The sequence below is a fragment of the Dermochelys coriacea genome, chromosome 3, assembly GCF_009764565.3.
Source record: "Dermochelys coriacea isolate rDerCor1 chromosome 3, rDerCor1.pri.v4, whole genome shotgun sequence".
In the NCBI taxonomy this organism is placed as follows: Eukaryota; Metazoa; Chordata; order Testudines; family Dermochelyidae; genus Dermochelys; species Dermochelys coriacea.
The window spans coordinates 6,786,905-6,814,662 of record NC_050070.1 but is presented as its reverse complement, the minus strand read 5'-3'; the positions used below and the strand labels follow the sequence as shown (position 1 = coordinate 6,814,662).

General features: G+C 40.7%; 1 protein-coding gene across 2 annotated transcripts in view; it reads left to right on the top strand.

Annotated features, from left to right (window-relative positions):
- The window catches only part of ELP3 (elongator acetyltransferase complex subunit 3), a 154,235-nt gene that overhangs the window by 6,431 nt on the left and 120,046 nt on the right, over positions 1 to 27,758 (top strand). For both annotated transcript variants that reach the window (XM_038397962.2, XM_038397963.2), the window contains exons 3-7: positions 1,165 to 1,303; positions 3,157 to 3,227; positions 6,516 to 6,579; positions 9,651 to 9,719; positions 13,202 to 13,356. In XM_038397962.2, coding sequence (XP_038253890.1) covers positions 1,165 to 1,303; positions 3,157 to 3,227; positions 6,516 to 6,579; positions 9,651 to 9,719; positions 13,202 to 13,356 — 498 coding nt within the window. The remainder of the gene's footprint in view (positions 1 to 1,164; positions 1,304 to 3,156; positions 3,228 to 6,515; positions 6,580 to 9,650; positions 9,720 to 13,201; positions 13,357 to 27,758) is intronic.

Sequence of the window (27,758 nt, the reverse complement as noted above, 5' to 3'; positions counted from 1 at the left end):
TAATTTTTCTCCTTCTTCCTTGTAACAGTCTTTTATGTACTTGAAAACTGTTATCATGTCCCCTCTTGTCTTGTCTTCTCCAGACTAAACAAACCCAATTTTTTCAGTCTTCCCTTATAGGCCATGTTTTCTAGACGTTTAATCATTTTTGTTGCTCTTCTCTGGACTGTCTCCAATTTGTCAACATCTTTCCTGAAATGTGGCGCTCAGAACTGGATACAATACTCTCCTTGAGGCCTAATCAGAGAGTAGAGCGGAAGAAGTACTTCTTGTGTCTTGCTTACAACATCATGCTAATACATCCCAGAATGATGTTTGCTTTTTTACAACACTCATATTTAGCTTGTGATCCACTATGATCCACTGAGAGCAAATTAGTGTTCAGGCTTGGGCTAGAGCCCAGGTCCTGAAACCCACCCCTTTTGCTGGGCTCCTGAATGTCTACACTGCTATTTTTAGCCCCACAGCCCAAGCTCAAGTCATTTGACCTGTACTCTGAGACTTCCTTCCATGGGTCTTTTGTTTGCTGTGTAGATGTACCCGGAGTCATCTGACAGTGATCTGGATTAAATTCAGGCTCCCATGTAATGAAAAGAATTGTTAACTAAAACAGTATTCTTCTCTGTTATCTTTGTAAACTCAGAATAACTGTATTAAGACTGAGAACAGGATTTGGCCCCAGGTTCCTATTGCAGTGCTTTGGTCTTCTCTTCAGAGACATTTTCCTGGGCACAAGTTGGAAAGAGACCTAGCAAGAATCTGGGTTTGCAGGGTAGCAGTCAGAGAAAAATCTCATAAACTGAACTAATTTGCTCTCAGTCTAGTGCTATTTTCAGAACTTTTTTGAGTAAAACCATGTTTTAATTAAAAAAAAAAAAAAGGCCAAGAAATAGCAAAAATACAAAATCTTACAATTACAGTTGCTTCGGGTCATGGGGTTTTTTTATGCGTTAATAAAGCCAAGTTAGCTATCACATATAGCTAGCACCAGCTTCTAAATTAGGTTCTTTTAACGTATGTCTCATTAAGTAGTGTACATTAGTCTGAACTGTAGACAGTAACATAGCACTTACTGGATTGAGTTGTAGGTTGGTGCTGGGATATCACAGCAATGGGTCTAAGGGCTTGAATAGAATCAAATCATTTGAAATCCTTCCATTTTAGGGTGAAAACCAAGACGTCTGCTAAGCATGGACTTTCCGCGCAGCCTCGTTTGGTTGACATCATCGCTGCTGTACCACCTCAGTATCGCAAGGTGCTGGTACCCAAGCTGAAGGCAAAGCCTATCCGAACTGCTAGTGGGGTGAGCACTATATATAAATGACCCTTTCAGTGACAGACCAGGATTAATTGTTGTCAAACATTGTAAAGATGTTGAAAGTCCAGAAGCTTTAATGAAATACTAGCTATGTGGTCAACTTCCCAGATTGTCTACTGCAGTGGTTTTCAAAATTTTTTTCTGGGGACCCAGTTGAAGAAAATTGATGCTTTCAATCCAATGGAGCTGGGGATGGGGGGTTTGAGGTGTGGGAGGGGCTTAGGGCTGGGGCAGGGGATTGGGGCGTGGACTTGCCTCCGGCGGCTTCCGGTCATCAGCGCAGCCGGGGTGCAGAGGTCCGGCCAGTAGCAGGTCCGGCTCCTACTTGGAGGTGTGCAAGTGGCTCCACGCGGCTCTCACCCGCAGGCACTGCCCCCCAGCTCCTGTTGGCCGGTTCCTGACCAATTGGAGTGCAGAGCCAGTGCTTGGGCCGAGCACAGCTTGTGGAGTACCGTGGCCCCCTTGACTAGAAATGGACCCGCTGCTGGCCGCTTCTGGAGTGCAGCATGGTGTCGAACAGGTAGACACTAGCCTGCCTTAGCTGGGCAGCACCGCTGACCACGACTTCTAATGTTGCAGTCAGCAGTGCTGACCAGAGCTGCTAGGGTCCCTGGGTGCTGAGCAAGGTGATCCAGTGCCTTACAGACCCGAACTTTGAAAAACAGTGGTCTACAGCGTCATAGTTATGGCAAGGGAATATGGTTTTCAAAGTATCTCATGAAGACGAAAAGAAGAGGGCTGGTGCAGTGACTACCATTTGTTAACTAGATTAGTATGTCTCACTCCCACAGGTTAATCTGGAAACAAGACCCGTAGAAAATTTAGTACTGTTGCAGCTGGCTGGTTCAGCAAATGGTCCAGTAACAAGATTTTAGTCCTTCACCCACAATTTCCTTAAAAGATAATTAAGGCTGAAAAGTGTTAACACTTAACTACAGCTACCATCCAACAGGATATTTTAAATCTTCCTGTCATACCACATACTCTCCCTGCCCTTCCCTGCCTCCTTCCCCAGTTTTAAAAAAAATCTGGAAATGTACAGTTGTCAAGGTAATTCCAAGTTGCCATATAATAAATGACAAGTATCTCTGAAAATCAGGTCCTGAGTATCTCAAGTTGTGCACTCAAAACTAGTGGACACTTGAAAAATTGCGTCTTAACCTCTCCAGATCTCATATTCTCTATTTGTTAAAAGGGGGGTTAATACCCCAAATGGTGTTGTGAGGCTCAATTTTTGTTTGAGAAACTGTAGGAGATCATGGGAGAAAAAGATGCACAGAATTACTTTCTGTGGCTGATGAGGATGAATTTATTTTTCCTTTTTTTGTCTGTTTTTTTCCTCCCCTTATTTTTTCTCTCTCCAGTGCCTGTCTTCCAAAGTCTTTCCCCAGTGCCTATTGTCATTCTCCCAGCCTCATATTCTCCTGAAAGTGTACCAGACTCTCCCAATCAGGATTTTAATGTCACTCTGGGTCTCTTGGCAGTGTGCTTGTGGTACCAAACCTGAGATGGGTCATCTGCTTGTAAATGTGGTCTTGTGTGCCATGAACATGTTCTGCTGCTATATCCCTCTGGACTGTAGAAACCCCTTTTAGTAATGGCGGTGCTAGTTTACTGTTGCATTTGGTGGTGGTCAACTCTGTCATTGCCACTACTATTTTTTCATTCAAGAGTTAATGCACGAGTGTATTAAGGGTAAGGCTCAGGTGGAAAAATTTAAAATAGTCCCTCACATATGTACCTGTTTGTATAATTCCAGGATATACTTTTTTATCTTTCATAATTTCAGAAATAACTATGATTATAATTTTCTTCTTTTGTAACTCTCCTTATTACAGATTGCTGTTGTGGCTGTGATGTGCAAACCACACAGGTGTCCACACATTAACTTTACAGGAAACATATGTGTGTAAGTATGACTGTGCAGATGAGCCAAAAGAGAAATGTTTCAGTATCTCTGAAATAAGTCTGGCCATGTGCAGTAGCATACTGTCACTGTTGCCGTTTTGGGGTTCTACAGACTTGGATTACCTCTGAAGGTCCACAGGCCACCTTTCTTTCTGCATGAGTGAAAACTTGTAGCAAGCTGAATCAAAATCCAGACTGCTGATGCCTTTGTGTTATGCAGAAACAGGGATTCTATTTGATAGCTCTTTCTCTTCAAGGAAAACATGCTTTTCCTTCAATGGCTCAAACCCTGCTTGTGTTAGTGGAAATACTCAAGTGAATACAAAGAGCTGGATTTGGCCACTTGTTAATAGTGAAATACAAATTATGTTATTTTAGATTTTCATGTTGATTTACAAAAACGCTAAAAAGATTCCACAGCCATTCACACAACTTAAAAATGCATCCTTAGTGCAATAATTTATGGTAATGTACCATGAATCCCCCGCCATTTGAACAGTTCCTCATACCTGCTGTTACAATTCTCCCTCCCTTTCAAATTCCTGGGTAAAAAGATGAGTCTTGTGGCATACCCTGAAGGTCTGTGTCTACTCTACTGAAATTGAGCTGTTTCAGACCAAGTGAGTGAAAATATTTGTCACAGTTTGAAAAGTGTTTATAGAGACTTAAGTAACATATTCTTGAACAGCCTGTAAACAAACTTTGAGACACAAACTCGCATGAATACAATGGAAAGAAGCAAGAAAAAATTACAGGGCTTTGAAAATTTAAAAATGACTTTTAAAAAGTTTTGGGAAATAAAATATTTAAAACTTTGCAAAAGTGCGAACTTATAATGAAAAATGCCACTTAGCTACTTCATCCCCTGCTATCTCAAGTATTTCTGTTGTCAGCATGATATCCCCAACCCACTGCTTGCTGGGATGTCATGTCCATCGGCTCTTGCAAGCTGAATGGAAATGAACATTACAGAAATTCAAAAGAAGCAAAAAAAAAAAATGAGGTGTTCCTACTGTGTTTCTATTCTGAAAATTGGCTATTTGATAATGGTTCCTTCTCAGATAACATTTCTGCTCTGAGTGTTCTTCCTCCTTGTGCATCATCAGTAGTTCTATTTGAGACATTTCAGTCAATTACATCTGTGCAAATACGTTGAATTGTGTTGCTCCAATTTAAACAAGGATATTAATTTGGCTTGCAGACTCTTCATTATTGGTGGTGGAGCATGAGAAGGAATGGTCCAGGCTGAGTTTGCCGTGGGAAAAGTAATAGATAGGGAATTTGAAAGTGCGTTTGATTTGATAGGGAATCATTGAGAGACAAACCTGGAACCTGATGATGGCATTTTTGCTCGCTATTCAGAGACCTGCACTTTAAGTAATAACATGCTGAGTGCTCCATTAGTTTGGTTATTGAGTGCTCAGTCTGTACTATTGAACTACTGAAACTGAGGGAATTCTCACACTTCCTGTGCCAGGTCATCTTTGAACACTGAATGAAGTATACATTAGCCATTAAACTTTGTAACCCTGAGAAGTAAACTGAGGACGTTTCAGAGCGAACAGAAACAGATTCCTTTTAGTTGCTTTCTGTGGAAGCAATTCATTTCCAATTTCTCTCCTGAGCAGCAGTAATGCTGTGGTATCCACAAGTTGCTTTCTCTGCAACTTGCATGCATGTAATTAAAATCTGTTTAATGTAAGTCGTCAGGACCAGTAATAGTAATTTATCATGTGTCGCTGTACAGTTGTTCAGCCTGCATGTTACTTTACTCTGTGGTTTGCTAAACAATATGTCCCTGAATTCAAGCAACTACATAGAAATATGGTTTCCCACTATCAATATTTAAATCCCTAATGGTATCTGGAAATGAAATGCAGATCTTGAGTTATCTTTAATTTGTAACTGAAGACCCTATCTATTTTTTGTATATATTGACAAACTAAATGCTTCAGATACATTAAACTAGAGGAGTCATTTTCTAGATAGGGGAATGGCTAATTTAATTATGACATTTGGAAAATGTTTGTGCTGCTTATACACATTTAGAATTACTTATAGTATCACTTCGTTTTCATTTTAATAATCTTTATGTGATGCTAGTCCAAAACTCTAGAGCTGATTCCCTAACTGAATAAAGTGGAGATGGGGTTTATCTGAAATTATTTCAGGCTTTTGGAAGGGATTTGCTGAACATCTTTTTGTATAATTTATTAAAAAATTATTTTAGGTAGACACAATTATTTGATGGATCAACATTTCTCATACATAAGTTTATTATTCTGATCCCCTTTGGATGCTTTAAGTTAAATGTCTGTTGTGCAGTACTGGTGATCTATTTTACATGTAATTTTTTTTTTTTTTTTTTTTTTACTGCTATAGTACAGCACTTGTATAGTGCTACCTGCCCTCAATTCCTATGAATGTCAATAGAAGTTGAGCGTGCTTATTACCATGCTAAATCATGTCTTTAAACTATGGTTTGTAGTGCACAAATGCAGAGATTTCTGTCTCAGATAAATCAAGAGACTCTTTATTGTTTTGTGACAGGTTTCAGAGTAGCAGCTGTGTTAGTCTGTATTCGCAAAAAGAAAAGGAGTACTTGTGGCACCTTAGAGACTAACAAATTTATTTGATATGAAGATGTCATCAATGTAGCGTAAGTAGAGTAGGGGCATTAGGGGACGAGAGCTGAGGAAGCATTGTTCTAAGTCAGCCATAAAAATGTTGGCATACTGTGGGGGAAACCATTAAAGGTTTTCCTCCTGCCCCCCTTCCTCCCCCCTGCTGCTGGTGATGGCTCATCTTAAGTGATCACTCTCCTTACAGTAAAAAGAAAAGGAGTACTTGTGGCACCTTAGAGACTAACAAATTTATTAGAGCATAAGCTTTCGTGAGCTACAGCTCACTTCATCGGATGCATCCGATGAAGTGAGCTGTAGCTCACGAAAGCTTATGCTCTAATAAATTTGTTAGTCTCTAAGGTGCCACAAGTACTCCTTTTCTTTTTGCGAATACAGACTAACACGGCTGCTACTCTGAAACCTCTCCTTACAGTGTGTATGATAAAGCCCATTGTTTCATGTTCTGTGTGTGTGTGTATCAATCTCCCCTCTGTATTTTCCACCAAATGCATCCGATGAAGTAAGCTGTAGCTCACGAAAGCTTATGCTCAAATAAATTTGTTAGTCTCTAAGGTGCCACAAGTACTCCTTTTCTTTTTATTGTTTTGTGTTTGCCATTGATACAGGTTTGTGTATGACTTCTCATTCTGTTTTAATACTTGCAGATACTGCCCTGGTGGGCCTGATTCTGATTTTGAATATTCAACACAGTCTTACACTGGCTATGAGGTACTATCTTTGAGGGTCATGTTGCAGTGTCACGTTTTGTCTGTGAAATTGGGACAGGCTCCTTTTCATCTCTAGTCACAGCTCTTTAGAAGATGAGTCCTTATTGCAAGAATGAAAAAGGAGAGAGCGGGGGAAAAAAAGAAACATCCGAGTAGTGAAACTGAAACAGTTAAACTGCTAGGACTGGAAATCCCTTTGAATTAGTTTTTAATAGTTCTTCTCTCTCCTGACTATTTTCTTACCTTTTTTCCCCCTTAGGCTTGAAAAAAAGTTTTTCTTTTCCTATCAATTTTATCCTTTCCATGTTGGCAAAGATAAGTTTCCTTTATTTTCCTGTTTCAGAGTAGCAGCCGTGTTAGTCTGTATTCGCAAAAAGAAAAGGAGTACCCGTGGCACCTTAGAGACTAACAAATTTATTAGAGCATAAGCTTTCGTGAGCTACAGCTCACTTCATCGGATGCATTTGGTGGAAAAAACAGAGGAGAGATTTATATACACACACACACAGAGAACATGAAACAATGGGTTTATCATACACACTGTAAGGAGAGTGATCACTTAAGATAAGCCATCACCAGCAGCAGGGGGGGGAAAGGAGGAAAACCTTTCATGGTGACAAGCAAGGTAGGCTAATTCCAGCAGTTAACAAGAGGAACAGTGGGGGGGGGTGGTGGGAGGGAGAAATACCATGGGGAAATAGTTTTACTTTGTGTAATGACTCATCCATTCCCAGTCTCTATTCAAGCCTAAGTTAATTGTATCCAGTTTGCAAATTAATTCCAATTCAGCAGTCTCTCCTTGGAGTCTGTTTTTGAAGCTTTTTTGTTGAAGTATAGCCACTCTTAGGTCTGTGATCGAGTGACCAGAGAGATTGAAGTGTTCTCCAACTGGTTTTTGAATGTTATAATTCTTGATGTCTGATTTTTGTCCATTTATTCTTTTACATAGAGACTGTCCAGTTTGTCCAATGTACATGGCAGAGGGGCATTGCTGGCACATGATGGCATATATCACATTGGTAGATGCGCAGGTGAACGAGCCTCTGATAGTGTGGCTGATGTGATTAGGCCCTATGATGGTATCCCCTGAATAGATGTGTGGACAGAGTTGGCAACGGGCTTTGTTGCAAGAATAGGTTCCTGGGTTAGTGGTTCTGTTGTGTGGTGTGTGGTTGCTGGTGAGTATTTACGTAAAAGAATGAATGGACACAAATCAGACGTCAAGAATTATAACATTCAAAAACCAGTTGGAGAACACTTCAATCTCTCTGATCACTCGATCACAGACCTAAGAGTGGCTATACTTCAACAAAAAAGCTTCAAAAACAGACTCCAACGAGAGACTGCTGAATTGGAATTAATTTGCAAACTGGATACAATTAACTTAGGCTTGAATAGAGACTGGGAATGGATGAGTCATTACACAAAGTAAAACTATTTCCCCATGGTATTTCTCCCTCCCACCCCCCACCCCCCACTGTTCCTCTTGTTAACTGCTGGAATTAGCCTACCTTGCTTGTCACCATGAAAGGTTTTCCTCCTTTCCCCCCCCTGCTGCTGGTGATGGCTTATCTTAAGTGATCACTCTCCTTACAGTGTGTATGATAAACCCATTGTTTCATGTTCTCTGTGTGTGTGTGTATATAAATCTCTCCTCTGTTTTTTCCACCAAATGCATCCGATGAAGTGAGCTGTAGCTCACGAAAGCTTATGCTCTAATAAATTTGTTAGTCTCTAAGGTGCCACTGGTACTCCTTTTCTTTATTTTCCTGTTTCAGATGGCTTTAAACTTAAAAGGACACTGGCAGGTGCCAAGTATGATCTCTCCAAAAGTTGTTGTTCATAAATATTGCCTGAGGAAATGGCCCAGTGGAAACTTGAATGCTCGAAAGCCTGTTTCGTAACTCACTTTAACAAAGAGTGGGATCTTGAGGTTTTTAAATCTGTAAATAAAATACTTCAAAAGTGACTTTTTTCTTATCTTACTTGATTTAGTGTCCCATGCCAAACCCCAGAGTAGCACATCTTGAGATTACGTATGTATCTGCAGTAGAACCTCACTAATACTACATATTTTATAGTGCAAAAAAAGCTTTCTTGCTACCCAGCAAAAGCTTAATAGTAAATGCTGTAGTGAGACTAAATTATTTAAACATTTTTTTTAAAATATGATTAATTCCATCTATTATATTATGAAGTGTCAAATAATTGAAGCAAGTATTTGTCAAAGTAAACGAACTAAGTAGACTTGGATGCAGTGTCCTTTTATCTTTAATATTTTGGTTCACTTGCTATTATCCAATATTCAGTGATTGGCAATGGGTCTCCCATTTATTAGTGCAAATTAGGAAGTGTATATGTACAGTAGAACTTCCCTAATTCACACTGATTTGCAGACTGACACGTGTGCCTGTGTGTGTATACACGCATTCGTTTACTGTTAAGTGTCTTTGGCACTTTGCAAGATATAAAGAGACAGTCTCTGATACAGTAGGAAATTCAAAGGAGAGCATAACTTGTTTAAAAACAATTAGTAATAGTTCACTATGTTGGCATCCTGGAAATGAGTTCTTAGGGATTTGATGAAAAGAGGGTGGTGGATTACAAACTGACATTGGGAAGTCATTCCATGCACAGGCAGCATCATGAAGGAGAAAAAGCGGTGAGATGAGGGTAGGAGAAAAAATTGAATGAAGCATCAAGACGATGGATCTTGAGACAATAGTTTCGTAATCATAATTTGCAGAGGTACAAAAAAAATCCATTTTGTTGCCCCCTCCCCCTCCCGCAAACTTGTGGTGGTCAAGTAAAAATGGTGTAAAAAAAGATTGAAATGACCTATTTCAGTTGCATTACAACATCAGGGCAAAACACAAATTTGATTTTACATTGGTTAACATTCAGTAAACTACAACCAGATAGACCCTGGAGTCATAATGGAATCAAGATCTTAATAATTACATGTTTGTGAAAATGGAGTGTCCAAGCAGTGGCTAAAGATTCACACGTCTTGTTCTTTTCCAGTATGTTGTCAAGAAATAAGGTTTAATAATGAGTCCTTTTCTCTCCTAGCCAACATCAATGAGGGCAATTCGTGCCAGATATGATCCTTATCTCCAGACAAGACATCGAATCGAACAGGTAAATATTTGCAATGAAGGGAACATGTATTGTTTGAAAATAGTTGCAATAATTCTGATAGTTTCCAGCATTTTGAAAACAGCTTTCCAATTAAGAGAATGGTCTTGGGGGTTACTGAATTGTCTTGTTCACTCTGGTGAGGTTTGAGGTTTTTAAATAGATACATAAATATCTTGGGGCCTCAAAATAGACTTGCTTATGATGATCTTTAAGATCATCTCTCCTACCAGCTGCCAAATCCTTCATTCTCTGCTTCCTATATTGCATTATTTTCATACATAAATATGATGTTTCATCATTATGATGATGTTGCTCCATGAAATATTGTCAGTATAAGAAAAACTCATAAATAATAACTCCCAAAGTCTTACACTTGAGATAACTATCCTAAAATATGATATTTAACTATTGATGCTCTCACAACACCCTACTAGTTCACCCCTGAATAAGCCCAGTTACATTTGGGCTGGGGAAGCTAGTGGCTTACCACTTTCACATCTGTGATTGGGGGGGGGGTTCCATTATCCCAGCTCCCTCCAGTAGCATCTCCATGGAAATAACTGCATAAACCTGGGGAAAACTGGAGGATGGCATCTCACTAAGTCATAACCTGCCACTTGGAGAATGGACAATAATGATAAATGAACATGGGATCAAACTCTGGTATGTTTCCCTTTCCTTCTCCCATTGTGGGGTTTCTCCCATTCTTCTTATTCTGTTTTGATGTTCCCTTCTATTCTCCCCCATCTAGGTGCCTCCTTTTTCCCTTCTGAGGGTGGGGCTGAGATGAAACTGCTGGCCTAGTGGCTGCTTCCATCCCTTAGAAGCCAACAAAGGGGAACAAGAAAGAATAGTGCAGGAGGAGGAGGAATAGGAGAAGTGGCTACTTGTTGTCCTGCAGCAGTCTCTGATGTCCAGAGGCAAGAACTCAGCAAAAAGGAATCCAGTTCTTGCTACTCAAGACAAATAGGGGGAAGTGGGACAGAGGCCAAAAACTGCGGGCTGTTCCAGCAGTCCCAGTTTGGGTGGCATGTGTGTATTTATGTATCCCCAAGAAAATTTCTCCATGTTTCTCCCCTGATAAATAAATTTGGGGGAGATAAGCTGTAGGATTCACTTGTTGTCCTCATGCTTTAGTTCTTGATGGTCTCAAAAAATATGAAACAGCCTAACTTAAAAGATGTATATAGTGTTGTTTTAGCTGTGTTGATCCCAGGATATTAGAAAGACAAGTCGGTGAGGTAATATATTTTTATTGAACCAACTTCTGTTGGTGATTGTGCAGCTCCAAAGCTTGTCTCTGAGCTCTTCTTCAGGTCTGGGAAAGGTATGGAGTGTCACAGTTCAATGTTATATTTAACAGATAGTTTAGCATAAGTAGTTAGTACATAGTCTAAGGGACCAATCAAAGTGAAATGGTCTGTTAAATGCCCCTGTAGTCATAGGACAAAAAGAGGGGTCAGTGGTTAACAAATTGTTGTAATAACCATAAATCCAATATAACAACTGTGGGTGAAACCAGATAATCACTGCTCTCTTGAATGAACTTGCACAGGAAAATGAGAAGACAAAACACCATATCACCTGTGTGTGAACACTTTTCACAAAGAGATCAGATTCAGAGTGATCAATCAATCCTCGTCCTCAAAGGAAACCTGCACAATGCTTTCAAAAGATGACCCTGGGAGCTTAAATTCATAGCTTCAGTAGACACTAAAAATACTGGTCTTTCATAAAAATGCTGGTTTTATGGCTTATTACAGCAACCTAACCCAGTAACCACCCTCTGTGTCTTATGACTGCAGGGGTGTTAATGGGCCACTTCACGTTGAATGGTCTCTTATAATATGGGCCAACTACTTATGCTAAACTATCTGTTGGATCTTGTATTTAGGCTGTGTCTACACTACAGCTGATATCAGCTTAATTTATATCACTCGGGTGTGAAAAAACCATCCACTTGAGCAACCTAAGTTACACCGAAACAACAAGGAGTCTGGTGGCACCTTAAAGACTAATAAATTTATTTGGGCATAAGCTTTCATGGGTAAAAACCCCACATCTTCAGATGCATGGAGTGAAAATTACAGATGCAGGCATTATTATACTGACGTGTGAAGAGAGGGGAGTTACTTAACAAGTGGAGAAACAGTGTTGATAGAGCCAATTCATTCAGGGTGGATGTAGTCCACTCCCAATAATTGATGAGGAGGTATCAATTCCAGGAGAGGGAAAGTTGCTTTTGTAGTGAGCCAGCCAGTCCCTATTTAACACCAAATTAATGGTGTTAAATTTGCAAATGAACTTTAGTTCTGCAGTTTCTCTTTGAAGTCTGTTTTTTTTTTGTTCAACTATGGCTACTTTTAAATCTCTTATAGAATGTCCAGGGAGATTGAAGTGTTCTCCATGCATCTGAAGGAGTGAGTTTTTTACCCATGAAAGCTTATGCCCAAATAAATCTGTTAGTCTTTAAGGTGCCACTGGACTCCACATTGTTTCTGTGGATACAGACTAACATGGCTACCACCGATAAGTTACACCGACATAAGTGCTCAAGTGCATAGTGCTATATCAGCGGGAGGGCGTCTCCTGCTGACATAGCTTCTGCTGCTCGAGCTCTCTTCACCAGACGCACTGCTCTGCTGCCTCTATATGTACAGACATAGTCTTAACTGTCACACTCTCCGTAGCTTTCCCCAACCTGAGGAAGAGCTTGAAAGCTTCTCTCTCACCAACAGAAGTTGGTCCGATAGCAGATATTAGCTCACCCACCTTCTCTTCCCAACTTAAATGATCTCTCTTCATGAATGAATCTTAAGCCATTTAACTAACTAAACATTTACATTGGCTAAACAACCAATTCTAAACAGTGTTTAAGATTGCAACTCTTCTGAGTAGTAATTGACTGCTAATATAATGGAAAAAACTACCTGGGACATTGTTGAATGATCACTGATTTGCCTGTAATTCTGATGTGAGTAGATGCTGTCTCTTCTTATCTGTACAAAGAGTAAATGGTTCCTCAAATCTTCTGTCTCTTCTCCTGAAATCAACTTTCAGGAGAACAGTAAAACTCTATTGCTCTTAATCCTTTACTACCTTCACTGGCTTCTGCTGCTCTCTAAATCCAGTGGAAAAACTCTCTGGATTTTGTATAGCCCTGATCTCGCCCTCTCCTTGAACTCTGCTCTTCCAGTTTGAGCTTCCTTTGTGGTATTGCTCCATCTCTTTAGAGCATTCTCCTATACGTGACCTCTTTACATTGTCTTTATAAACCATCCTATGCTCTTGCAATAGAGGAGTCATTTCTAAGTTACATTAAGGTTACTGTATACAAAAGCATTATTGATTTGGCATTCTAGTAGATGATATGAAAGGTCAATTCTGATAAGGAACTAACTCTACAGTATATTTTTGAGTCAAAGGTTTTCATCGGAGTCCTTTAGGTACAAAGTGTCTCACAGCTATATTTAACTTTTTAGCTGAAACAGCTGGGCCACAGTGTGGATAAGGTGGAATTCATTGTGATGGGAGGAACATTTATGGCCCTTCCTGAAGACTACAGAGATTATTTCATCCGAAACCTTCATGATGCTTTATCTGGACACACTTCCAACAACGTATCGGAGGCTGTCCGGTAAGCACACTTGGTGTGTCCTTTAACACACTTTTTAAAAACCTTAAGTTAGCATAGGAAAACAAATATTGAGTGTGAAAATATGGGCTAAAATATTCCACCCTAGGTATTTAAAGTTAGGCAGTCAAATGTATATTTAGATAGACTTTCAGTAGTGCTGAGCACCCACAAGTCCGCTAGCTAAAAATCAGGCCATTTCTAATATTCTTAATCATGGGTCCAACTCTAGGCACCCAAGCTGGAAAGTTTTCTCCACAGTACATGCCTATTTCTGTGAGACGTGGCATCAAATTGAGCAGATTGTTCTTTCTTTGGTGTTTAGTCTGATTTTTACCACCAAAGTGCAAACTCCCAGTGTATCTACAACAGTGGTTTTCAACCTTTTTTTCCATTTGCGGCCCCCTACAAAATTTCAAATGGAGGTGTGGACCCTTTTAGAAATCAGACATGTGGTCTGTGGACCCCAGGGGTCCAAAGGTGGAAAACCACTGTTCTGTGGTAATGACAGTTGTTCGTGAACCCTTTAGACATGGTCTGCCGACCCCTTGGGGGTTGAAAACTACTTATCTACAACTCGGCTGATGTCAACAATGACTGTTTTTGGGGTGCAAACTTTAAATTGTATGCTATTTAAATAACATTGTGTTATCCAGATATCCGATTTAAATGATGACTCTTTTTTTGGCAAAGAAAAAGTACACAAATATTCTTAATCAAGTTCATGAATAATGTAAGTGGATCTCAAAGTTTCCTTTTTAAAATTCCACCTTTTGGCCGGGGTGAGGGCACAGGATTGTGGATAATCTGAAAAATCTCCTGCTGATAACATTGAGTTTCCCTCATCCTCTCATTCTGCACAGCTCACTTATGCATAGTCTATCATCATTCCCTCTCCTTCCCTCAAGGTGGTGGTGCAGTTGGGCTTTCTGCAGCTTCAAAGCTGTGGATGTATTACTTTTGTTCCCTTGCCAAGTGTTTGTATGGGAAGGGATGATATAGGCCTGAGTCCTCATAGGAGAACCTTTTTGACCCATTTTTTGAGGCTGCTAGTAAGTGATCGAAAAGATTCATATCACCCGAGGGGAGTTGATTGTTTTTCATAAAGCTGAAATCACAAACCATCAGCCCTCAGGATTTCCCTTGGCATCTGTTTCTTAAACCACAGTGAACCCTCTTTATTGCATGCTTCAGTCTTTGCTGCAGATTTAAAGACTCAATATCCTCTTAAAAACATGTCTCTGCACATTTGTTGTTCTTACAGGTAACTCTTAAGATTGGAGAAAAATAGATTTTTTTTTTCTTATGCACTTTGTGTACAGTCATTTTCACAATGTCCCCTGGGTCTTGTGGGTCTTTCCCATAGTAACAGGGCAAACCATTTTAGAAAATGGTTGTTATAAAAATCTCAGAAATTGTCAGGGAAGCCTTGGGAGCAGCAGTAGAGTCTTGAAACTACTTTTAACTTTTTTTTTTAAATGGCTAGATTTCAAGTTGATCATGTTCCTTGAAGTTTGTAAACAATGTTAAATTTCTTTATATGACATCTTTTTTCACATAAGAATGGTCATACTGGGTCAGATCAGTGGTCCTTCTAGCCCAGTATCCTGTCTAACAGAGCCCAGTGCCAGATGCTTCAGAGGGAATGAAAAGAACGGGCAGTTACCGAATGAGATGTCCCCTGTTATCTTGTCCCAGCATGTGGCAGTCAAAGATTAGGGACACCCAGAGAGTAGAGTTATATCCCTGACCATCTTGACTAATAGCCCTTCATGGACTTATTCTCCATTAACTTCTCTAATTCTTATTTGAACCCAGTTATGGTTTTGGCTTTCACAACATCCTCTGGCAACAAATTGTACAGGTTGACTGTGCTTTGTGTGAAGAAGTTAGGGTGACCCGATATTCAGGGCTTTGTCTTATGGGTGCCTATTATCCCCCACCCCCATCCCGATTTTTCACACTTGTTATTTGGTCAGAAGTACTTCCTTATGTTTGTTTTTAAACCTGCTGCCTATTAATTTCATTGGGTGACTCCCAATTCCTGTGTTATGTGAAGGGGTAAATAAAACTTTATTTTTTCACTTCTCCACACTATTCATAATTTTATAAACCTCTGTTTACTTCATTCACAATCATTTTTATCACTGTGATTGAAAGTAGCAATTGATTTCTTCACTAGACCACAAGAGGGTGTATTGTATTCTATAAGCTACATCCTGTGCTTATGCTGTTCTGGAATTTGTTTTAATTTTAACCTTTTTATTACCTGGTTTTTTTATCATGTTCAAATGTTTGCTCTTTTCCTTATTAATTAAATGCAACTTTTTCTAGCATATAATAGGCTTGGATAATACAAACTGCAGAAAGTGATCAGAATAAAGTTTGGCAGTTACTTATTATACAAATGCTTTGTTTCCTGATCAGATCAAATGGTATATTTATTTAGGTGTATAAGACACCTCTGCTTTTACTGCATGTTCCATCAGATAAATAACCACCTTCTTAGAAGCTATTTGATAAAAGTGAGTGCTTCAGAACTTCTGAGGAAGGCAGAATGAGCAGTTAAGAAAGCAGCGAGGTCTAGTTAATATAATCTCTTCTCACGTTAATGGTGCGTGCATGTGAAAACACAGCTGTTGTCCCTCTACTTGCTTGTCTCTCTCTCATTTTCTAAAAAGGTCAGCACCTCCCTGCACTCAGGCTACCTTTTATATCCTAGCAGGCCAGGCTCTGAGTCACAGCCTTGTACTACTTGACCCCAGGACTTGTTCCCTTCTCTTGGGAAGGTGGGCTGAACCTGGTATAGGGTACAGTTGAGCCCCAACCCCTTAAAGAGCCACCTACTCCTATGACAGCCCTCATTACCAGAGCATCTCAGTGCTTCACAATCTGTAATGTATTTCCTTAATGCTCCTGGGCGATAGGGAAGTGCTGTTACCCTAGCCCCATTTTACAGATGGGGAATGGAGGAATAGAGAGACTGAGGCCCAAAATCTCAGAAGTATTTGGGTTTCTAATTTCAATTGATGTTACAGTGATTTGGCAAAGGCCCCACATGAAATGAGCGGGCCTATACCTAGATAACTGTCCAGCAGATTTTGTATTGTAAAACTGCAAAGAAAAATGTAGCTTTTCAGGGATCCCTGAAGTATTTTTTTGGGTTGTTAGGACTGGATGAGGGTCATACTGAGAGACATCCTTATTTAGCTATTTCCTACCTCGTTGTTATAACTTAGTTCAGTACTTTTAAGTGAAGAACTGGAGACAATGTGCTAAGTTTTAACTGGTACCATTGACATTTCAAGAGGAAACAACCTTTTTAAAATCATCCATCTTTCTGCAGAGGCAGGGCTTTTTTCTATTATTTTAGATCTAACTTTTTTTTCTAATGACAGGTTTCAGAGTAGCAGCCATGTTAGTCTGTATTCGCAAAAAGAAAAGGAGTACTTTTGGCACCTTAGAGACTAACAAATTTAGTAGAGCATAAGCTTTCGTGAGCTACAGCATCCGATGAAGTGAGCTGTAGCTCACGAAAGCTTATGCTCTAATAAATTTGTTAGTCTCTAAGATGCCACAAGTACTCCTTTTCTTTTTTTTTTTCTGTTTTCCTCTGGAGGGCAGCAAATACTTCCTTTCTATTCAAATTAAAAAAAAAAAAAAAGCCTGGCCAGTGTTTCCAGGTGGAATTGTCAAATAAACATAATCATGAACAAATTTGGAAAACCAGTGCATGTAATTCAAGGAAGTAAAGGTTCTGAAGGGGAAGTACTTGTGGATGGATGATCCTTTTGAAGGCTCCATTGAGTGTCTCCTACTCAGCTAAAAACCTCTGAAATTATTCCTTTTTAAAACGTTAAGAATCATGAAGAGAAGGATATAATTGTATTTGGTTTAGTGCTCTTGTTATTGACATTTTAAATGATGAACTAAAATTCATTTGGGGGGAAGTGTGAAAGTAGAAGACGGTCCAATTTAATTCAGACGATAAATGTCAGCTGCTTCAGCCCCATGGAGATTCGATGATTCAAGGTCTGGCTGCTACTAAGTCTTTCACCTATACTGTAGGTCACCATCTAAGCTTGTGTAGGCTGGTAGAGACAAAGTTGTTAAATGTGATGTCTCTAGCCTGGTCTCAGTCCAGTTCTCAGTGACAGATGTCTGCATAATTTTTGGCTTCTTCAGTAAACAGACAAAAAAATTTAAATTGTCATGAAAATTAACTATCCATCAAGGTGGTAAATCAAGTTTAAACATCTTGGTTGAGCTATGTGGGGAGAACTTGCATTACCAGAGTTATACTTTTTCCTGTGGCTAAACAGAAACTCTTTTAAGTATTTAGATAAGAATAAGTAAGAAATTTTCAAGTGGCACCTCCTGATTAAGCTAGAGGCTGGAAGATTGTGCGATCACTGTGTCTTCTAGATAAGTAATATAAATTCATATTTCTTGCTTAACTTCATTGTGCAGAGCTGTTGTAGCATATAAATGGAAGATTGCTGATCTGAGAATAACAGTATATGCTGAGGATAAGCTTTATATGTTGTGTGATTTGAGGGTTCAGCCTTTTTCCATTACAAAATCATCTCTTTTTGGTCTGGTTCTAAAAAGAAAAAAAAAATCTGTAGTGCTATTTCTTGCTTTATGTTGTAGCTAATGCATTTGTCTCCGTTCATTGCTCCAGACTGTAATAGCTGTTGAGATTTTATACAGAGATCCCATTTGCTGTTGACAGACCATCCAGCTAAAATGTTTCAAAACTGCATTCTGCATATTGTCTTCTCCCAGTGAACTGAAGCTCCATGTGTCCGTATGTTGGAGAGCATACGGGTCCCAATTCAGATGAGCGTGGACAAAACTTATTTTTGTGGGGAGAGGAGGCTCCAGTCACTTTTCTTCCTTTTCCCAAACCTGAGATCTGGCCAAATGCCACCCTTGCATTATTCCTAAGAAGGTTACATGCTGACTTTTATATCTGAGAGTTACTGCTGCAAGTCTGATAAATTCACTCCTCTGGCATCCTTATATATTTGGTACTATGTTTTGAATTTGTTCCAATTCTCTGTCTTATTTACCTACATTTAATTTCTAGCTCGAAGTGTTTTGCGCCCTCATCCTCATAATTTTGTTACTTAATTCCCCATTCCATGATGGTTTGTATTCTGGCTTCCAGTGAGGAAGACTCAGTGGGTCTGGATTTAGAAATTTTCAGTACATCTTATTTCATTTGGTAATGGGTACTGTTGGTAATGGGAGACTTCTCAGAAATATTGAATTAATGGGTAGGCTAAGGAGTAACTGTGATCTTGTTAGATCTCCTAAATTAAATAGGGTAGAGTCTGACAAGTATTTCCATGTGAGATTTCCAGGGAAAAATTAAGTACTGCAGGAAGTGGGGATGAAATTGCTCTGAATAGGAATCAAACTAGTGCCCAGATGTACCAGTTGGGAATCTTTGCTTTTGAAGGCAGTGTCTCTTGGTAAGATTCAAGAAGGTTTGACCACTAGCAGTCATTTAAAAAAAAATCTTAACTTTTTTTGCGAGAGCTAGCACTGGTGACCTGGTCAAATATCAGTGTGGAGTCATTGATTCCTGCCTACCTCAGCCCACTCCCTTTTATTTTTAGTATTGTTCGCTTAGTGTGTGTCCTGCTCTGTTTAAAGACGGTGCATTCATTTTTACCAACATAGGATCTTTACTGGCAGAAATTCCCCAACTGAACAGGTGCATGAAAGTGAGCATGTTGCATACAAGAGTTATTCCAGCAAAGAATAGGGTTGTAACTTAAAAAGAAAAAAACTGGGCCAAGCTCAACAGAGACCTGACCTTACACTCTCTTGATCTCTTACACTCCTTTATCACACATGGAGTAGGCAAACTAGCCCAGTTGGATATTTGTATGGTGCTTGCCCACTATAGTGATAAGCACTGTTTAGACAATTCAGGCAAATGTACTTTCTCCAGAGGTTATTGTCTCTAGTGAGTCAGTAAGCTTGAGAACTTTGCTAGTTGAGGAATGAGTAAATGACTCCTAGAACCATGAGGGATTTTGCCTTTGTAAAGAATATGCAACAAGGCTGAGAAGTTTTTAATTTTTATCTCTTGAGAACACACAACTTAGGCAATTTCAATACATTCCTGGATATCAAATAAAGATGTGGACTTTATGATAATCTGGGCATCACAAAATGGGGAAGAGATGGCCAGCCCTCTGTAGAGATAGAGGTGGTTAGGGACTATTTAGAAAAGCTGGACGTGCACAAGTCCATGGGGCCGGACGAATTGCATCCAAGAGTGCTGAGGGAATTGGCGGCTGTGATTGCAGAGCCCTTGGCCATTATCTTTGAAAACTCGTGGCGAACGGGGGAAGTCCCGGATGACTGGAAAAAGGCTAATGTAGTGCCCATCTTTAAAAAAGGGAAGAAGGAGGATCCTGGGAACTACAGGCCGGTCAGCCTCACCTCAGTCCCTGGAAAAATCATGGAGCAGGTCCTCAAAGAATCAATCCTGAAGCACTTAGAGGAGAGGAAAGTGATCAGGAACAGTCAGCATGGATTCACCAAGGGAAGGTCATGCCTGACTAATCTAATCGCCTTTTATGATGAGATTACTGGTTCTGTGGATGAAGGGAAAGCAGTGGATGTACTGTTTCTTGACTTTAGCAAAGCTTTTGACACGGTCTCCCACAGCATTCTTGTCAGCAAGTTAAGGAAGTATGGGCTGGATGAATGCACTATAAGGTGGGTAGAAAGCTGGCTAGATTGTCGGGCTCAACGGGTAGTGATCAATGGCTCCATGTCTAGTTGGCAGCCGGTGTCAAGTGGAGTGCCCCAGGGGTCGGTCCTGGGGCCCGTTTTGTTCAATATCTTCATAAATGATCTGGAGGATGGTGTGGATTGCACTCTCAGCAAATTTGCGGATGATACTAAACTGGGAGGAGTGGTAGATACGCTGGAGGGGAGGGATAGGATACAGAAGGACCTAGACAAATTGGAAGATTGGGCCAAAAGAAATCTAATGAGGTTCAATAAGGATAAGTGCAGGGTCCTGCACTTAGGATGGAAGAATCCAATGCACCGCTACAGACTAGGGATCGAATGGCTAGGCAGCAGTTCTGCGGAAAAGGACCTAGGGGTGACAGTGGACGAGAAGCTGGATATGAGTCAGCAGTGTGCCCTTGTTGCCAAGAAGGCCAATGGCATTTTGGGATGTATAAGTAGGGGCATAGCGAGCAGATCGAGGGACGTGATCGTTCCCCTCTATTCGACACTGGTGAGGCCTCATCTGGAGTACTGTGTCCAGTTTTGGGCCCCACACTACAAGAAGGATGTGGATAAATTGGAAAGAGTACAGCGAAGGGCAACAAAAATGATTAGGGGTCTAGAGCACATGACTTATGAGGAGAGGCTGAGGGAGCTGGGATTGTTTAGTCTGCAGAAGAGAAGAATGAGGGGGGATTTGATAGCTGCTTTCAACTACCTGAAAGGGGGTTTCTAAGAGGATGGCTCTAGACTGTTCTCAATGGTAGCAGATGACAGAACGAGGAGTAATGGTCTCAAGTTGCAATGGGGGAGGTTTAGATTGGATATTAGGAAAAACTTTTTCACTAAGAGGGTGGTGAAATACTGGAATGCGTTACCTAGGGAGGTGGTAGAATCTCCTTCCTTAGAGGTTTTTAAGGTCAGGCTTGACAAAGCCCTGGCTAGGATGATTTAACTGGGACTTGGTCCTGCTTTGAGCAGGGGGTTGGACTAGATGACCTTCTGGGGTCCCTTCCAACCCTGATATTCTATGATTCTATAAGGGAACAACATCCCTCCCTTGGGAGGAAAGTTATTGTTGTGCCAAAGAATAATTGTAAGATGGGTTTTTTATTGTTGCTGTTTGTTCAATAGAGAAATGCACCCCCCTGTGGGCACTGGAATGGTGACTTGATGAGAATTTGTGGCTGCATTTCCTCTTCCAAGAGGAAAGATGGAAGCAAGAGAAGTGTAAAATATAGGTGTAAATAATCATTTTACTCCTCCTCTCCCCGCACCACTCATGAAAGGTGATGAGCCTGCCTGTGTCCTATTGTGATTCATCGCCTGATCCTGAAGGGCTGAGCACTCTTACTACTCCTATGGGTGCTGAGCATCTCTCAGGATCCAACTTTTAATTAGTAAATGCTCGGTCCTCTTAGAGGATTAAAATCACTTGAATTAACTTCACTGAAAATGGCCAGTGTGGTGGAAGCCTGCCTTCTCTCTATGCCTGTTCTGTGGCTAGCCTGGACTCTGGTGTCTAACTGGGTATATTTCATCAGTGCAAAACTCAATATACTAAAACCAAAACGCCCCCCCAACCCTTTTTTTTGGTTCATTTTAATAATATCATGCTACATTACGTGCTTGATCTCGCTTTTTGCAATCACATTCCCTAATGGAAAAATAAGAATAGGGAGGGGGTGATGGAACCCAACCTTCTACAAGTCACTGTTACCCAGCATGCATGCACAATTAAATGACTAGTAGGTATAATGGTAAGGACTTGTCTGCATGCATAAGTTGTACAACTTTAATTGTACCAGTATAGCTAAAGCCTCACAACCTCCCAGTGTGGACACAGTTATACCGATATATCGGTCATAGCAATTGTATCAGTATAACTATTTCAGTAAAAAGTCACACTTTGGTTTTATTCCATGGCATAAGAATAACAGACTCAGGAAGATAACAGGAGCATTATCCATGGCTGGATCTGCGTTAATCCCACTAACCTTCTTATAATGCCCTTGAAAAGACTCCACCCCCCCCCCCACTTGTGGCGCATACTGAAAGCCTGAACCCAAGATGCTGAGCACCTGCAATACCATTTGACTTCTCTGATAGCACCATGATATTGCCTCTTGACAGTCATGGTCTTTGTTGCTTGGGTTTTTGCTTAAGTGCCCGTGTGTGTGGGTGACTAGGGAGCAAGGCTTCCTTTTCTTCCAAATGTTTCTATTTCTCCATGAGAGATTTCTCTGAGGTATCCCAAACACTGTCTTGCTCTTTTAAGAGAGGATATAAGCAGTCAGAAGCTGCTACCTCAGAGCCTTCATCAAAAGAGAGGACACATGTATTGACTTGGGTCAAAATTTTAAAAAATGGCACTGTTTTCGGGTGCTTTAACTATTGGGTGTCCAACTTAAGATGCCATGGGCCTAATTTCTTGTGGATGCTTAGCACCTCTGAGGTGTGCGGTAATCTCCAAAAAGAGCCATATACCCACATCATATATTATTTGAAAGCTTATTGTGTGTACTCTCAAGTGGTGCTGCAAGCCTATAGGTGAGATGAGACAATGGTATCCAAAATGAGAAAGTTTGGTGCACAATTCCAGAAACACTGCAAAATGACTACAGTTTTTACTGTTAATTTCAACACCTTAATGTGTTTATTAATCAAAACTACCAAACAACTTATTAAAAGTTGTTTTAACTGCTTGAGACACTGCTTGATTCAAATACTAACTAGTACATTAAGCTTAGACGGTGATTTTGTTTTATTTTTTATCGTAATCTACTTTGATCTGTCTTCTATCACTTATAATCACTTAAAAGCTATCTTTCTGTAGTTAATACATCTATTTTATATTTTACCTAAAACACTATGTGTTGTCTGAAGTGCAAAGGGGCAAAATCTCGGCTCATGAAAAAGAGTTGGTGCACATCCAGTTTCCTTTGTAGAAGTGGTGGACTGGGTAATATGTTCATATTGGTCAGGTTTTGACCAGGGCAGAAGGGTATAGCTCTCGGGTCGTAGGCTGGGGATCTGGGGGTATTTTGGCTGAAGCCTCTCTATTGTGGGTTCATGAGTGGCTGGCCAGAGCATGCATGAACCCAGCTGGAGTGGGACCTGCATGCTGGTGTGAGTGCAAGCTTGGAGGGCTTTGCAGCTTGTCACATCACAGTGCAAGAGGGAACCCAGATTGGTGAGATACAGGGCTCAACTGTACCTCAGTTCCAGGTGACACCCCAGGACCCATCAAAACATGTACCGACTCAGTTTGGGGATAGCTGAAATCCCCCATTATTACTGAAATTTCTGTTTTTATAGCCTCACTAATCTCTCTGAACATTTCACAGTCACTATCACCATCTTGCAATGTGCAGAGAAGATGTTTCAATGGCACATGTTCTTAGTTACGCAATACGACCTGTGCCTATGTCCCTCGTCAGTGCTGATGGACCAATGAGAAGAACAGACCGAGTTGAATTAGGGCATCAGCTGGAAGCCCAAGCTGAAAGTATCTATGAGCATGCAACAGAGAAACTGCAGTGTGTAGTAGAGATGCGATGACTGTCATACAAATGATGGCTGGAGATGAATTACACACATTGAGTGAATTGGCTGCTGAATACTTGAGGTAATTCCTAAAAGGATTTGACAAAGCTAATACTGTAACTGTAGTCTTTGAGAGATATAACAGTAACTCTGTTGAAACTGCAGAAAGACAGCGCATGACATGATCTAATTTGGAGGCAAGAAATACCAGGTGATTGGTGGATGCCTTTTGCCTCCATGTAAGAAACTTCTAAACTTGGCATCCAGCAAGAAGGCATTTGTAAAATTTCTCTGTGAATATGTTTCGAAATGCACCTGTGTGTGTAGAAGCACACCCAGCACAAACACTCCTCCTTGCTGGCGGCTTTTCCAGCATAGTCTATCACAAGTAGAAGTGTTGAAGCCCAAGACTTGTACAGTACTCAAGAGGAAAGGAGTACTTGTGGCACCTTAGAGACTAACAAATGTATTGGAGCATAAGCTTTCGTGAGCTACAGCTCACTTCATTGGATGCATTTGGTAGAAAATACATTGGGGAGATTTATATACACACAGAGAACATGAAACAATGGGTTTTATCATACACACTGTAAGGAGAGTGATCACTTAAAATGAGCCATCACCAGCAGCGAGGGGGGGGAAGGAGGAAAACCTTTCATGGTGACAGGCAAGGTAGGCCATTTCCAGCAGTTAACAAGAACATCTGACAGGTTTCAGAGCAGCAGCCGTGTTAGTCTGTATTCGCAAAAAGAAAAGGAGTACTTGTGGCAGCTTAGAGACTAACAAATTTATTAGAGCATAAGCTTTCGTGAGCTACAGCTCACTTCATCGGATGCATTTGAACATCTGAGGAACGGTGGGGGGTGGGGTGGGGGGGAGAAATAGTTTTACTTTGTGTAATGACTCATCCATTCCCAGTCTCTATTCAAGCCTAAGTTAATTGTATCCAGTTTGCAAATTAATTCCAATTCAGCAGTCTCTCGTTGGAGTCTGTTTTTGAAGCTTTTTTGTTGAAGGATAGCTACTCTCAGGTCTGTAATCGTGTGACCGGAGAGATTGAAGTGTTCTCCGACTGGTTTTTGAATGTTATAATTCTTGACATCTGATTTGTGTCCATTTATTCTTTTACGTAGAGACTGTCCAGTTTGACCAATGTACATGGCAGAGGGGCATTGCTGGCACATGATGGCATATATCACATTGGTAGATGTGCAGGTGAAGGAGCCTCTGATAGTGTGGCTGATGTGATTAGGCCCTATGATGGTGTGGTTGCTGGTGAGTATTTGCTTCAGATTGGGGGGCTGTCTGTAAGCAAGGACTGGCCTGTCTCCCAAGATCTGTGAGAGTGTTGGGTCATCCTTCAGGATAGGTTGTAGATCCTTGATGTTGTGTTGGAGAGGTTTTAGTTGGGGGCTGAAGGTGATGGCTAGTGGCGTTCTGTTATTTTCTTTGTTGGGCCTGTCCTGTAGTAGGTGACTTCGGGGTACTCTTCTGGCTCTGTCAATCTGTTTCTTCACTTCAGCAGGTGGGTATTGTAGTTGTAATAATGCATGATAGAGATCTTGTAGGTGTTTGTCTCTGTCTGAGGGGTTGGAGCAAATGCGGTTATATTGTAGAGCTTGGCTGTAGACAATGGATCGTGTGGTATGATCTGGATGAAAGCTAGAGGCATGTAGGTATGAATAGCGGTCAGTAAGTTTCCGATATAGGGTGGTGTTTATGTGACCATCGCGTATTAGCACCGTAGTGTCCAGGAAGTGGATCTCTTGTGTGGACTGGTCCAGGCTGAGGTTGATGGTGGGATGGAAATTGTTGAAATCATGGTGGAAATACTCACCAGCAACCACATATCACACAACAGAACCACTAACCCAGGAACCTATCCTTGCAAGAAAGCTCGTTGCCAACTCTGTCCACATACCTATTCAGGGGACACCATTATAGGGCCTAATCACATCAACCACACTATCAGAGGCTCGTTCACCTGCGCATCTACCAATGTGATATATGCCATCATGTGCCAGCAATGCCCCTCTGCCATGTACATTGGTCAAACTGGACAGTCTCTACGTAAAAGAATAAATGGACACAAATCAGACGTCAAGAATTATAATATTCAAAAACCAGTTGGAGAACACTTCAATCTCTCCGGTCACTCGATTACAGACCTGAGGGTGGCTATCCTTCAACAAAAAAGCTTCAAAAACAGACTCCAATGAGAGACTGCTGAATTGGAATTAATTTGCAAACTGGATACAATTAATTTAGGCTTGAATAGAGACTGGGAATGGATGAGTCATTACACAAAGTAAAACTATTTCTCCCCACCACCACACCCCCCACTGTTCCTCAGATGTTCTTGTTAACTGCTGGAAATGGCCTACCTTGCTTGTCACCATGAAAGGTTTTCCTCCTCCCCCCCCGCTGCTGGTGATGGCTCATCTTAAGTGATCACTCTCCTTACAGTGTGTATGATGAAACCCATTGTTTCATGTTCTCTGTGTGTGTATATAAATCTCCCCTCTGTATTTTCCACCAGATGCATCCGATGACGTGAGCTGTAGCTCAAGAAAGCTTCTGCTCAAATAAATTTTAGTCTCTAAGGTGCCACAAGTACTCCTTTTCTTTTTGCGAATACAGACTAACACGGCTGCTATTCTGGAAGTACTCAAGAAGAAGCAGACAGAAGGATGCTTCTGCATGTTTTGTGTCTCAATATGGCTTTAGAGTCTTTTGGTGTCAAAGGAACGTTAGTGATTAGGTCACCTGATACACATATTTTTCTCCTTGCTGTTCCATACTTTCCAAAAATATGTAAATTGAAACAAGTACCATTCCAACACAACTCACAAGTGTCGCTTCATACGTGTGCATGTAATTTGTGATTACACATCTGACTGCTGCAACATACTTGCTGGTGTACACACATTACATCCTTTTTTGGTTTTCTGGGAGCGGGGAGAATCTGTATTTAATGTTGTCAAAACAAAGAGAGCTTACTGCTTTAGAGATCTTGCCAATTTGGAAAAGTGACAGACAAGCAGCAATTTCTGCTATAAGTAAGTTGGTAACAGTGCATGACCAGAGCAAGAAAGAAACGGAGCCCACAGGGACCTGAATTCTTTGCACTTCAGTCTAGCCATCAAAAAGGACAAGTCACTGGCCAAACTTCCACCATTTTGAAGAGCATGTCAAGTGAGCATCTTGGCAAACAAAGTTCTGGATGTTTACACACATAGGTAAACCAGATATTGAATCACCATTGCAAAATGGATTAAAAAGTGTGGGTGATGAAATACTTCGTTCTTTAAGGGCCCAGTGGCATCAGAGCATCTCCTAGACCTTATCTGTGTCTGTACCAGGAGAGGTCACTGCACAATCAACTGTTTCTGTAGTCGGAACCATCTTCCCTGCACAGAACTGTGTACATGCCAAGGCAATGAAGACTGTGGTAACTCAACAGAGATGATAATGCTATTGACTAGAAATGTCACTAGCACTGTTTCGTTTCAGTGATGTGTTTAAAAATGTATTATTAGATTTTGTTTTACCCTTTAGATTGTTGTGATGCTTTGAGGTCACAAAGAAATCCAATATTATATCTTGAAATAATATGTCGTCATTAAACTAACCCAGAGATTCTCAAACTAGGGGTTGGGACCCCTTGGGGGTCTCGAGGCCATTACATGGGGAGTCGTGAACTGTCAGCCTACACCCCAAACCCTGCTTTGCCTCCAGCATTTATAATGCTGTTAAATACATTAAAAAGTGTTCTTAATTGTTAAGGGGGGTCACACTCCGAGGCCTGCTATGTGAAAGGTCACCAGTGCGAAAGTTTGAGAACCCCTGAACTAATAGAATTGAATTCAAATATGTCATTGTTTATCCCTGTTGCTATGGTAATGGCACCACTTTGACAGTTCCATATACCTTGTCTTAAAGTAGACTTTCTTTAAAATTTCCTCAGCAAACATGCATTGCTTGAATGGTTCACGTCCAGCCCTAAAAGGTATTATGGTTGGCATGATTGGGTGATTATTAGATGCCCATGTCATAGCACCTCTTCTTCAACTGTTGGGCACCTAATCCAATTCTTT